The sequence below is a fragment of the Schistocerca piceifrons genome, chromosome 1, assembly GCF_021461385.2.
Source record: "Schistocerca piceifrons isolate TAMUIC-IGC-003096 chromosome 1, iqSchPice1.1, whole genome shotgun sequence".
Classification (NCBI taxonomy): Eukaryota; Metazoa; Arthropoda; class Insecta; order Orthoptera; family Acrididae; genus Schistocerca; species Schistocerca piceifrons.
This window is the reverse complement of record NC_060138.1, coordinates 498475767-498490479: the sequence shown is the minus strand read 5'-3', so window position 1 is coordinate 498490479 and position 14713 is coordinate 498475767. Positions and strand designations below refer to the sequence as shown.

General features: G+C 42.0%; 1 protein-coding gene across 2 annotated transcripts in view; it reads right to left on the bottom strand.

Moving 5' to 3' along the window:
* Window positions 1-14713, bottom strand: part of LOC124796237 (MOG interacting and ectopic P-granules protein 1) — a 102579-nt gene that overhangs the window by 63831 nt on the left and 24035 nt on the right. For both annotated transcript variants that reach the window (XM_047260328.1, XM_047260337.1), the window contains exons 3-4: window positions 7950-11066; window positions 2415-2503 (exon numbers count right to left, since the gene is read on the bottom strand). In XM_047260328.1, coding sequence (XP_047116284.1) covers window positions 2415-2503; window positions 7950-11066 — 3206 coding nt within the window. The remainder of the gene's footprint in view (window positions 1-2414; window positions 2504-7949; window positions 11067-14713) is intronic.

Below are 14713 nucleotides of genomic sequence, written 5' to 3'. Positions count from 1 at the left end.
AAGTTCAACTGTTTCAACAGGCACGCTATACACTTTAAATAACCACAAACACAAAAATCTAAATGACTAAGGTGGAGTGGGAGGCCAAAGTACAGGCCTTGCTCAATCACTCCCTCTTGGTGCATATGATTTCGTCTAACAGCAGCAGTAGCAATGTCTGCTGGTACCCCATCATGGATCTACCATATTCCCTAACCTTTAACCGCAGGTGAAATATAAGAAAAATTAGACAGAGACATAATATAAGAAAAATTAGACAGAGACATAATTGAGAAGTTAACATTTCAAACAATATCTGCACTAACTAGTAGACATTATTGTGATCTCTCAGGCACCCTTGCTGTGACTGATTAAATGGTGCGCACTTCCAGATGCCCAACCAAATTGCTGTTCCAATTTTATGTACAATTTATACAAATAACAGCATAACTCTCAGCACTTGAAGACAATTGGGCCCGCCATCGAAATATTGTGCATAAAATGGAAACAACAATTCAGTTATATAGTCTGAAGCACACCATTAGGATGCCATTTCATAATGAAGTCAGTGATTTATAACCACACATTCACAATTAGCTCCCAAGCAGCTCGTTGGCAGACTTATGTTTACTGAAATGTTTTTGTCTTATCACATACTTTCACTTATCAGTTTTCACTGTTATGACACACACACATATGTTAAATATTTTTGTCAGAATCCAGTGCATACTTTTCAAGGCGTAGTTGTTTCTTTTAAATAGAAACATTCACTGGAATAGTGTTATCATTGTCAATGTAAGTACTATAAGAAAGATGCCTAGATCCAAATGTGTTTAATCCAGCATAAGGTTCTGTTTTTGCCTTTTTTGTACTATTCTGAGTCTCTTCTCTACCCAACTTTCTGTTGTATTTCCTCACACCCTCTCGGATATTTCGAAATAGTTTTGTTTAGCTCAGCATATTCTATCACGTTCCTATCATCAATAACTCAAAATTCTCATCTTCTGAGTTGATTTATTCCATTTTGAGATTTACTTTGTTTATACTTGCAATATCTTTTGCTTTTGGCTATGCACTTATGTTAAATACAAATAATTACCCCTTTCATCTATGTCCAATTTTAATTTCCTGAGATATGAAACATTTCTACTTTAATTTGGTATGCTTCACCATTCACAAATGATATTTCCAACTTCTCACCTGATGACTATTTCTTTGTGTTTTTTCTTACCTTGCTTCTTACAATCTGAAAGCAGTTTGCAGTATCATGCAATGTAAAAAATCCTTATTGTTTGATAAAATATGGTCAAATTCATTTTCATTCCATTTGGTTCTTGCCTAGTTAATTTTATACTTTTTGTTCCTTTTGACCCCCACTGCCCTGAGTACTTGTTAGTTCAGAGGAGCATTGATAGGCTGATTTTATACAGAACACTGTTTGTATTGAACGTGATACACATATAGTAGTCACACCATGAAGGAAAGATTACAATGAGTGGAGTATCCTACAAGAGCTTTTGGATAGCTTTGTAATAGCTATCGCTGATTGCATAAATGGCCTCTGTAATTATAAATGAAGCAAAAAGAACACATATGTACAATGAAATCAGGATGCACATACAACTATGTGGAAAACCAGGAGGAACATGTCAACATCTTAAGCTCCTGCAGGTCTTGAGACTGCATCTATCTTTCCACGGACACTGAGCATCCATGTCAATCTAGCCAGTGGCACTCTACCCCTAATGAATAATAACTGTGACTCAAACAAACTTACGTATTATAAATCACAAATAATGTAAACAGACAAAAACCATAATAATAACAGTGCTGTAACTTTTAACCACACAGTAATTATTATTGCAGATAGCCAAAGAGAATCTTGCTGAAGACAGCACTGACGCAGACTTTTGTTCAAATGTGTGTGGTATTTCTAAGGGACCAAACTGCTGAGGTCATTGGTCCATAGACTTACACTCTACTTAAACTATCTTACACTATGGACAACACACACACACACACACACACACACACACACACACACACACACACACCCGAGGGAGGACTCGGACCTCCGGTGGGAGTGGCCGCGCAATCCGTGACACGCCGCCTCAAACCACGCGGCCACTCCGCACGGCGGTTTTTGTCCACAAACTAGTTACTACTGCAGATATCCTCCTCCACATGACTGCAACACTCTAATGGATCAAACCCTAAAATACAATAATTCCCACAAAAATCAAAAGGAACACAGCTAAGGCTGCTAGGTATAATGTGTTAAACCCAAAAATCAAATACAATATAGTACACCCAGCAAAACAGCACTCTGCTTTTTTCATTCTTTCCAAAATACTTAAAACGCAAAACTGGAAATCATTAGAAATATTCTCAGACATCCTGAAAGTACGAAACTTGCACTGTGTTTTGTAGCTTACCTGGTACAGCTGACTGTTACTCAACTGGTATGTAGTTGGAAGTAACACCTGAGACTGGTTCGGAGGTACTGCTTGTCGGTAGAGCATTCCTACAAGGATATTAAACATACAAGCAGTGAAAAAAATACAAGACTGACACCAGCTACAATGTAAAACATTATATCAACTTTAATTTGATTATTTTGTTCATGCAAAGCCCACAGTAGAAAATATACTTTTACACTCGTAGCAATCTCACGCTTGCTTACTTGGGTCATTTCATCCACTAATTAACAGACAAAAACTTTTAGTAAACAAGCACATTATATGATATTCCATACCCAACCACTGTTTTTTACACGTTATCAGAGAATATCTATTATATTGCTTACAGGGGGAAATGGAAAATAAACTCGAATGCCATCATGATTGAAATTGTTACTTAATATTGTTAATAACACGGAATTACAGCAAAATCTTTATAAATTTACATCTAATCGTATATCAGTAAGGTGTGTGCGTGTGTGTGTGTGTGTGTGTGTGTGTATACTGTTCTGCAACTTTCCCGACACTTACACAGGATGTCTTGAGGAGGAATGGTCAATATTCAGGTATATGACAGGAAAGATCATTTGAAGCAAAAAAGCTTGCTAAACATGGGCTCTAATACATACCTTACAACATATGAGCAGTTGTTGAACCGAAGAGATGTGTTTCATAATAGCAATGATGAACAAGCATGTACACACACACACACACACACACACACACACACACACACACAAGGATTTAACTTTTACAAGCTTTCGGAGCCAGTGGCTATTTCTTTTGGCAGAAGAGTTGAAGGGGAAGGTAGAGCGGTGAAGGAAAAGGACTGGAGAGATTTAGGGAAATGGGTGAAGTTAAGAAATATCACCCAGAACCCCAGTAAGTCTCCCCTGATCCTGGGGTTCTGGGTGACTTTTCTGAGCTGTACCCCTCCCTTTCGCTAAACCTCTCTAGTCCTTTTCTTCACCCCTCTTTCCTTCCCCTTCAACTCTTCGGCCAGAAGAAGGAGCCACCGGCTCCTAAAGCTTATAAAAGTTAAATCTTGTTGTTTGTATGTTCCCCTGTCGCCACTTGGTGAGTAGATTCTTTATCTATGCGTTTATATTATAATTATATATAAAACCAAAGATGAGGTGACTTACCGAACAAAAGCGCTGGCAGGTCGATAGACACACAAACAAACACAAACATACACACAAAATTCAAGCTTTCGCAACAAACTGTTGCCTCATCAGGAAAGAGGGAAGGAGAGGGGAAGACGAAAGGAAGTGGGTTTTAAGGGAGAGGGTAAGGAGTCATTCCAATCCCGGGAGCGGAAAGACTTACCTTAGGGGGAAAAAAGGACAGGTATACACTCGCACACACGCACATATCCATCCACACATACAGACACAAGCAGACATATTTAAAGACAAAGAGTTTGGGCAGAGATGTCAGTCGAGGCAGAAGTGTAGAGGCAAAGAAGTTGTTGAAAGACAGGTGAGATATGAGTGGCGGCAACTTGAAATTAGCGGAGATTGAGGCCTGGCGGATGACGAGAAGAGAGGATATACTGAAGGGCAAGTTCCCATCTCCGGAGTTCGGATAGGTTGGTGTCGGTGGGAAGTATCCAGATAACCCGGACGGTGTAACACTGAGCCAAGATGTGCTGGCTGTGCACCAAGGCATGTTTAGCCACAGGGTGATCCTCATTACCAACAAACACTGTCTGCCTGTGTCCATTCATGCGAATGGACAGTTTGTTGCTGGTCATTCCCACATAGAATGCATCACAGTGTAGGCAGGTCAGTTGGTAAATCACGTGGGTGCTTTCACACGTGGCTCTGCCTCTGATCGTGTACACCTTCCGGGTTACAGGACTGGAGTAGGTGGTGGTGGGAGGGTGCATGGGACAGGTTTTGCATCGGGGGCGGTTACAAGGATAGGAGCCAGAGGGTAGGGAAGGTGGTTTGGGGATTTCATAGGGATGAACTAACAGGTTACGAAGGTTAGGTGGACGGCGGAAAGACACTCTTGGCGGAGTGGGGAGGATTTCATGAAGGATGGATCTCATTTCAGGGCAGGATTTGAGGAAATCGTATCCCTGCTGGAGAGCCACATTCAGAGTCTGGTCCAGTCCCGGAAAGTATCCTGTCACAAGTGGGGCACTTTTGTGGTTCTTCTGTGGGGGATTCTGGGTTTGAGGGGACGAGGAAGTGGCTCTGGTTATTTGCTTCTGTACCAGGTCGGGAGGGTAGTTGCGGGATGCGAAAGCTGTTTTCAGGTTGTTGGTGTAATGATTCAGGGATTCCGGACTGGAGCAGATTCGTTTGCCACGAAGACCTAGGCTGTAGGGAAGGGACCGTTTGAGGTGGAATGGGTGGCAGCTGTCATAATGGAGGTACCGTTGCTTGTTGGTGGGTTTGATGTGGACGGACGTGTGAAGTTGGCCATTGGACAGGTGGAGGTCAACGTCAAGGAAAGTGGCATGGGATTTGGAGTAGGACCAGGTGAAACTGATGGAACCAAAGGAGTTGAGGTTGGAGAGGAAATTCTGGAGTTCTTCTTCACTGTGAGTCCAGATCATGAAGATGTCATCAATAAATCTGTACCAAACTTTGGGTTGGCAGACTTGGGTAACCAAGAAGGCTTCCTCTAAGCGACCCATGAATAGGTTGGCGTACGAGGGGGCCATCCTGGTGCCCATGGCTGTTCCCTTTAATTGTTGGTATGTCTGGCCCTCAAAAGTGAAGAAGTTGTGGGTCAGGATGAAGCAGGCTAAGGTGATGAGGAAAGAGGTTTTAGGTAGGGTGGCAGGTGATCGGCGTGAAAGGAAATGCTCCATCGCAGCGAGGCCCTGGACGTGCGGAATATTTGTGTATAAGGACATGGCATCAATGGTTACAAGGATGGTTTCCGGGGGTAACAGATTGGGTAAGGATTCCAGGCGTTCAAGGAAGTGGTTGGTGTCCTTGACGAAGGATGGGAGACTGCATGTAATGGGTTGAAGGTGTTGATCTACGTAGGCAGAGATACGTTCAGTGGGGGCTTGGTAACCAGCTACAATGGGGCGGCCGGGATGATTGGGTTTGTAACCATTGATGCCATGTCCTTATACACAAATATTTCGCACGTCCAGGGCCTCGCTGCGATGGAGCATTTCCTTTCACGCCGATCACCTGCCACCCTACCTAAAACCTCTTTCCTCATCACCTTAGCCAGCTTCATCCTGACCCACAACTTCTTCACTTTTGAGGGCCAGACATACCAACAATTAAAGGGAACAGCCATGGGCACCAGGATGGCCCCCTCGTACGCCAACCTATTCATGGGTCGCTTAGAGGAAGCCTTCTTGGTTACCCAAGTCTGCCAACCCAAAGTTTGGTACAGATTTATTGATGACATCTTCATGATCTGGACTCACAGTGAAGAAGAACTCCAGAATTTCCTCTCCAACCTCAACTCCTTTGGTTCCATCAGTTTCACCTGGTCCTACTCCAAATCCCATGCCACTTTCCTTGACGTTGACCTCCACCTGTCCAATGGCCAACTTCACACGTCCGTCCACATCAAACCCACCAACAAGCAACAGTACCTCCATTATGACAGCTGCCACCCATTCCACATCTAACGGTCCCTTCCCTACAGCCTAGGTCTTCGTGGCAAACGAATCTGCTCCAGTCCGGAATCCCTGAATCATTACACCAACAACCTGAAAACAGCTTTCGCATCCCGCAACTACCCTCCCGACCTGGTACAGAAGCAAATAACCAGAGCCACTTCCTCGTCCCCTCAAACCCAGAATCCCCCACAGAAGAACCACAAAAGTGCCCCACTTGTGACAGGATACTTTCCGGGACTGGACCAGACTCTGAATGTGGCTCTCCAGCAGGGATACGATTTCCTCAAATCCTGCCCTGAAATGAGATCCATCCTTCATGAAATCCTCCCCACTCCGCCAAGAGTGTCTTTCCGCCGTCCACCTAACCTTCGTAACCTGTTAGTTCATCCCTATGAAATCCCCAAACCACCTTCCCTACCCTCTGGCTCCTATCCTTGTAACCGCCCCCGATGCAAAACCTGTCCCATGCACCCTCCCACCACCACCTACTCCAGTCCTGTAACCCGGAAGGTATACACGATCAGAGGCAGAGCCACGTGTGAAAGCACCCACGTGATTTACCAACTGACCTGCCTACACTGTGATGCATTCTATGTGGGAATGACCAGCAACAAACTGTCCATTCGCATGAATGGACACAGGCAGACAGTGTTTGTTGGTAATGAGGATCACCCTGTGGCTAAACATGCCTTGGTGCACAGCCAGCACATCTTGGCTCAGTGTTACACCGTCCGGGTTATCTGGATACTTCCCACCAACACCAACCTATCCGAACTCCGGAGATGGGAACTTGCCCTTCAGTATATCCTCTCTTCTCGTCATCCGCCAGGCCTCAATCTCCGCTAATTTCAAGTTGCCGCCACTCATATCTCACCTGTCTTTCAACAACTTCTTTGCCTCTACACTTCTGCCTCGACTGGCATCTCTGCCCAAACTCTTTGTCTTTAAATATGTCTGCTTGTGTCTGTATGTGTGGATGGATATGTGCGTGTGTGCGAGTGTATACCTGTCCTTTTTTCCCCCTAAGGTAAGTCTTTCCGCTCCCGGGATTGGAATGACTCCTTACCCTCTCCCTTAAAACCCACTTCCTTTCGTCTTCCCCTCTCCTTCCCTCTTTCCTGATGAGGCAACAGTTTGTTGCGAAAGCTTGAATTTTGTGTGTATGTTTGTGTTTGTTTGTGTGTCTATCGACCTGCCAGCGCTTTTGTTCGGTAAGTCACCTCATCTTTGGTTTTATATATAATTTTTCCCACGTGGAATGTTTCCTTCCATTATATTGATAACGTTTATATTATAAAACACACTTAAAGTTATCAAATGTAATTTTTAATTAAACTCAGCAATTGTCCGATATGAAGTTGCCAACTGCACTGTATATTTCTTTCTATCAATAACCAACATATTTCTGCTTTAACATGGTGAACTGCAGTGTATTATAAAAGTTTATCTGTTACCAATTAACACACCCAGTGCAGTCTGTAGTGCTGGTAATCAAGAGTTAGTGATAGTAATTACAGTACGCAGCACACAAACATTCTTTGCAGGATATGTCACCAGAAACTGCTGGTAGACATCCTGTGATTTCAAACTGGATTCCACTATTGAGTTAATACAATGACTGTCAGTGAATGATGTGCCTAATTGTATTGGTCATGAATTTGATAGGTGATCCTCCATTTTGTCAAAATGAATTACCTAAGTTTATTTCGGGTGTAGCATTTTTCACACTATTTCAACAGATCATATGAGAGGTGTAGATTAACACACAAGTCTTTTTATGTTTCAACTACTTACATTGACATTACCACATACTAATATATGTGTGGAACTGTGCATAACAAGCAAATTTTCATCACTATTGTTTTATTTTCATTGGGTAAAAAACAGCTGTTAGACGGAGTGCTCACCTTGTCTTAACTGTGTTGGTGCAACATGACGTGGCTGTGGCGGTGGCTGCACTGGCGCAGGCCTCAGATCTTGTGGTGTGTAGAACCTGCTATGCAGAGGTGGTCTACCCCTTCGCATAAGTCCTCCAACAGGTGGTGGTAGTGGTGCACCCTGAACAAGTTTGGGCAACAATGGATGTTGGGAATAAGTTTTCCCTTGTACTGCTTGATATGTAGCTGCACCTAACCCAAGTGGTGGAGCAGCACGACTTCTCGGAACTTTGGGTATTTTTGCTGGAGGTTCCCAATCTATGGGTGGTTCCTGGTTTCGTTCAGGTTTGTGTTTCTTTGCACAGGATAGCAAGTGTCTAGAAAGTTTTCCTTTCTGATTATCTTCAAAAGGACAATTAGGGCACTGATGAAATGCTGGTGCTCGTTCGAGGCGACCCCGTACATTGTGATCAGCCTCCATGTGAAATAATATATCATGAGGGCTTCGAACTTCCAATGGACAAAAATTGCACCTATATACATAATTACGCATATGTGGAGTTTCTAAATGTTGTGCCATAACTAAAGATGATTCAGTCTTAAAACTACAGTATTCGCATTTTTTAAGTTCCATATGAAATGGTTCATTGTTTTCTTTGCTACTTTCCAGTGTCTTAAGTAAAGAATTTATAGCAAATTGAGTCTCTGTGTTCGGCCTTCCACCTTCACGATCCCTTCTTCGTTTCTGAGTTCTTAGCAGTTCTGTTTGCACATATTCATGAACGAGGCTCATTCCTATGTCAATAAAAAATTTTCCTGTAGGTTCATCAAAAAAGCTATGAGGTTTTTCCTTGTCCTCATCAGTTTTTTCTTCTTTTTTCTCCATGTCCACATTTTTTATAGCAGATTCTACAGTCAAAGGATCTTTAGGATTCCTTTCCTCAACAGCGCCCAGCTTTGTCTCAGACGTTTCAGTTTTTATTTTATTTTCTTGATCTTTTATTTTTGTGGTCTTTGATTCATTTGTTCCACATGTTTCTTCATTTGCCAACTTTTCTGTGCCAACAGTATTTATGCTCTCACCAGCTTTTTCTGCCTCTTTTTCACTTTTAGAGTGTGAGGCAGGTATATCATTTTTCTCTTTATTGTTCTCTTCTTCCAATTGTTTTCTCAGCTGAGCAATGAACTGTTTCAAGGGTTTGAGTGGGGGTTTTTCATAAACATAAGGAACAATAAATGATGGTGCCTCTACAACAAACATGTCATCAGTCAGAGTAGGTAGCAGCGGAGTAGAAGGAGGGGGAGGTGGGGGTGGTGGTGGTGGTGGTGGCTGAGGCTGTGGTTGTGGCTGTGGCGGTAGTTGCGGAGGAGGCAGTGGTGTAGTTAACCGAGGTGCATGTGCAGAAATAATTGGATTGCTCATGCGAGGATACATACCCTGAGCAGGGATAGCAACTGGTAAAACAGAGTAAGTAGAATTGGATGAAGGACCTGCCAAAGGCGGTGGTTCCTGAGTTAAAGGTACTGGCCCCTTACCAGCTAGTATTGAATTTGTGTCTATGATAACCAAAGTTGGTTCTTTTTTACCCTTAATGTGTTTTGTACCCGCAGCAATTTCTGCCAAACGTTTTGTGTCATTAACAACAATAGTAGTTTTCTTGGAGTTCCTATATTTGCTGTTTTCTTTGTCATCTCTTAAGGGATCTGTAATCGCCAATGGGTCTACAGGTGCTATTTCCTGAATGTCTGGATCGTCCTCCTTCTCTATGTAACTTTTCTGCTTATTCAAATTACGCGAACTACGCCGTGGTGTTAGAGGTGCCACGATGGGTTTGGTTTTCTTCTTATTTTTTCCTAATGGGTCCCCATCAGTTTTGCTTTCAAGATCTTCCTTATCACTCACTTTATCTAAACTATTTCCACTTTCACTGCTGTTCTGCACAAATTTGTTCTCACTAGACTGTACACCCTCATCATCTTCACTGAGTGCTTTAGAATCACTTTGAGCACTTTCTTGTTCACTGACACACTCATTTGAAACACAAAAGTTCTCATCATTCTTACCACTGTCTTGCTCCTGGATTGACATGACAGCTGCACCTTCAACTGACACACCTCTAAAATCCCCAGTATCTCTCTTGTCAGAAACACTTGTTAAAGCACTGTTACCTGTTTGCTGATCATCACACACACTTGTTGCACTGTCATTTATATTTAAATCTGCAGCATTGACACTATCTCTACTGTCGTCTTTGTCAATACTTACAGGCTGATTCTCCTCAGTATCTTCTGTGCTGGACATATGTTCCATAGGAACTTCATAATTACTGGTAATATTCTCAGACTGATGAGAATCTTTGGAATTAACTATTTCTTTTACACTATTATCTACACTGTCTGCCACAGAATCTTCACTAATGATACTCGCTGTACTTACTTTATTCACAGTTTCTGTACAAGAATCTTCTTTCAGATTCTCTACAATTTGTTCTGCTTTACTTTCACTTGAAATATGATAAAAATTGTCTTCATTATCTTCTTTTGAAATGTCACTGTCCTGTGAATTACACGACTTGTCTAAAATCATTGCTGAAATATTATCCTCCTCAATTTCACTGGTTTTTATTTCCCTCTCATTTTCACTTGTACCACCCAATTCCATTGGTGTTTCGCTATCAAAGTTCCCTTCACTACAATCCTCTTCTTCCGTTCCATTAAGGAAATTGTCAACGTCTCTAGACTCACAAGAATTTTCTGCATCAATTCCACAGTATAAACTATCTTCAGATGGGTGGTGACTGAGCACATTCTTCTCCGTGGGCATTGGATTTTCTAAAGATGACAGTGACCTTTGATTACTTTTGTCCTCTCCAACTTCTTCATGCTGAGTTTCTTCCTGGCTTTCACCACTACCTTCATAAGAAGCTTCTGATGCAGAATCTTCCTTAATGTCGATTTCTTTTGTCGTCAGTTCACATTCTTCACTGTTGTTCATTTTTTCTTCAGGACTGGGTGCCAGTGTACTATCATCCATACAGTCATCAGAAATGTCTGATAATTTCTTTGCTGAAATTAGCTTTTCTGGGCTACGAATACTGCATACTTCCATTGCTTCAACTCCATTCATTTCTCCATTAACATGGACATCTGCAAACAAGAGAAAAATTGCAATTACAACCATGCCCGCCAACTAGATAACAGAATTTAATGGACCATATTAAATTTCCCTAAACGAAACAGTACAGTACCAATGGCAGGGCTATATTCATGGTAGGACTGCATTCTAAGGCACAGAGCAGACCACATTTAAAATTTTCAATTCTAAGGCACAGAGCAGACCGCATTTAAAATTTGCAGTTCAAACGCACAAGTTCAGGTCAATAATGGAAACTTACTCAGCCCTATTTTGTAATAAAAGTGGTAGACAACATTGTTATTACAGAATAGTTGTCTTTTAGTGCAAATCTTTCGAAGATCACAGGAAAAACCCTGTTGTATAATGTAGAAAGAGAAAAGCGCATTATGAATGGACGTCATTATGATGCCATAACAAGTCACAGCAAAAAAATAATTTTACGAGTAAAATCTTGCTTTATTAACTCCAGTAACTCCCACATAGAGGAAATAAACCTTGTGTTTACATAACAAACATTCCATCATATAAAGCAGACTCTCTATTGAGTGCTGTGTTGCGTATACAAAGAGTAAATTATCAGAAAAACCCTAATACCTACTTAAATTTTAATTTTTCTGCACATCAGAGGTAATTGTAGTAGTTGAGGTCTGATGCAGCTCTCTTCGCAATGCTATCATGTGGCAGCCTTTTCATCATTGCTAATTTATATCCAACTGAAACTGCTTTTATTTTTATGTCTTGATCTTTTTCAACGATTTTTACTCCCTAAGCTTATATCCTTTACCAAACTGACGATTTCTTCATGCTTAAAATATATCCTATCAACTGTTCCTCCCCCCCCCCCCCCAAGCAAAAATGCAAGCAAAATTTCTGTTCTCCCCAATTTGACTCAGTAAGTCTTCATTTTGGCCTGCCCGGTTAGTCGTGCAGTCTAGCGCACGGCTTTCCAAACTGTGAAGAAGTGCCTGGTCCCCGGCACAAATCCGCCCAGCAGACTTGTGTCGAGGTCCAGTGAGCCGGCCAGTCTGTGGATGGTTTTTAGGCGGCTTTCCATCTGTCTCTGTGAATGCAGGCTGGTTCCCCTTATTCTGCCTCAGCTACACTATGTCGGCATTTGCTGCGCCAACAAGTTCTCCACGTACACGTACACCACCATTATTCCACCAAGCAAACACTCATCTGGTGTGAGATGGACGTTCCCTTGGGAGGGAGGGGGGGCCAAACCGCACAATAACCCTGAAAGAGTGGTTCAGTGTGGGGCGGGGGAGGGTTGAAGTGGACTGCGGTAGTCGTCGTGGGGTTATGGACCACTGCGGCTGCAGTGGAGACGGAGCCTCTCTGTCATTTCTAGGCCCACAGTTAACATACAATACAAGCCTTCATTTATTACCCAATAATCCATCTAATTTTCAGCATTCTTCATATCAAAAGTTTCTATTTTCTTCTTGTCTGTGTGTTTATCATCCGCATATCACTTCCTTAGCAGTCTACACTCCAGACTAATACTTTCATAACATACTTCATAACACTTACACTTATATTCAGTGTTAAATTTGGCAACAGCATTTTGTATCCTCTTTACTTCTGCCATATTGTGGATCAAATAGCAAAACTTGTCAACTTGTAAGATTCCTTATCCAAATATAATACCTCCCCCCTGCACCAAACTATTTCTTCAAGCACAATCTAGTAACTTTGCTGATGATATTTACCTTATAACCTATTTTCAAGACACTATCGATGCCATTCAACTGATTTTCAAAGTCCTTTGCAGTCTCTAACAAGAGCACAACGTCTTCAGCAAACCTTGAAGTTTCTCCTTGGCTTTCTTTACTGCTCGTTCATTATTTGTAGTAAATGTGTATTATTTCGGGATCAGAGAAAAGAACATTCCTTCTTTTACGTATTATGAGTACGCAACGTATTATGAAGGTACAAAACTAAGAACCTACGGTATGGTAAAAAGCCAAATTAGATCATCAAAATTATGTTTCAGGATTAAATATTATAGTTAATAAGAAAAATTTAAGACAACTCCTTGCAGATAAAGAAATGAAAACCTCAAAGTAGTTTACAACTGGCCAATATGCAATAAAGTTACACTGATCATAAAGAGAAAAAATGCCATGAATTTCAGTTTGAAGCTGGAACACACACACACACACACACACACACACCCTGGGTGGTTACAATTAACCAGTGTTCCAAGTGCTACAGTGTGGGCTGTATACATCGCAGGACGCTGAAACATCAGAGGTATATTCACTATTTGGTGTGCTCACAGGGTGCACCAAAAAAAATAACAGTTCCAGTTTCAGCCACCAAGAAAAAATACATCATTGAAGGAATCAGAATGTACAATGTTTTCTGTTTTGACGCCAGTATGCTGTTTGTCGGTTAGCAGCATTTGTTGATTCCTTCTGTGAAGTGACGGTGTAAACAGTTAAGAAGGCTGAAGTTTTCAGCACAAAATGCAATGGCTATTGAGAAGAAAGACCATACACTGCTGGTAAAATTGATTTATCGGAAAAGCAGCAATAACAGCACTGCATTGATGGAATACTGCCAACAGAAACAGCTGTGTAGAGGCCTCACGTCAATAAATCAGCTAAACAATAAATTGAGAAATCTGACGAAACAGACAAATTAGGTCGTTCAGCTGGTAAAGGGAAGTGGTCCATTCCCATGGCAGTTGACAAAGTTGCTGTAGCTATAGTCGACTGTGCCTCTTCTGCAAACCAGTGCTCGAGCTGTCACACAGGAGTCCTACCCCCGACCCCCACCCCCCACTCTGCCCACAAGTCAACAGTTCAACAGATTTAGCAGCGCATTTTACATTGGTATCTCCACATGATTCTGAATGTACACCAAATGAAGTCCCAAGATAGGCTGCATCATAACTTTGCCCTTCATTTTTTGGCACGAATGGAAATGGATGATACATGGCCAGGGAATATTCTTTGGACGGATGAGGCACGTTTATTTTGCATGGTGCCATGAATGCACGAAATTGTTGCCTATGGGGTTTTACTCTGCCACATGTTGTGCAGGAACATCCACTGCTCTCTGCTTATGTGACTGTGTGGCATAGTTTCACTAGCTGCTTCGTTCTTTGTCCATTTTTCTTCAAGGGGATGACACCTTGTGGACAAGTTAAGTGTGCAATTACATCTGAATGTTATAAGGAGGTCCTTGTGTGACATGTCATTCCAGTTTTGCAAGAATGCAACTGTGTCCACACCACACTGTGTCCACACACAAGTTGGTGCAACAGCACAAGGCGCTTACCAAGTGAAATATTTACTTCTGGGAAACCGTTGGCAACAACCGCAGCATCACTGGACAATTTCAAGATGTGTGGCCTTCCAGATCCTCCGACCTAAATCCATGTGACTTCTGGTTGTGAGGATATGTCTATTAGGCATGTATCTGGAATCTTCCTGATGTGAAGGATAGCATATGATTACACTGGATATGTCGACCATGCTATGTTATGGATGCAGTATGTTGCAAGTTGGGAGACTATATTGAATACATGTTGTGACCAGGGACCATATCCTAATAAATGTTCCAGAACAACAAAGTTATCCGTGTTTGATCATTCCTCCCCTTTTCCTGTACCCACACTAGATTCTGAGAGCTTACAACAGCATATTTT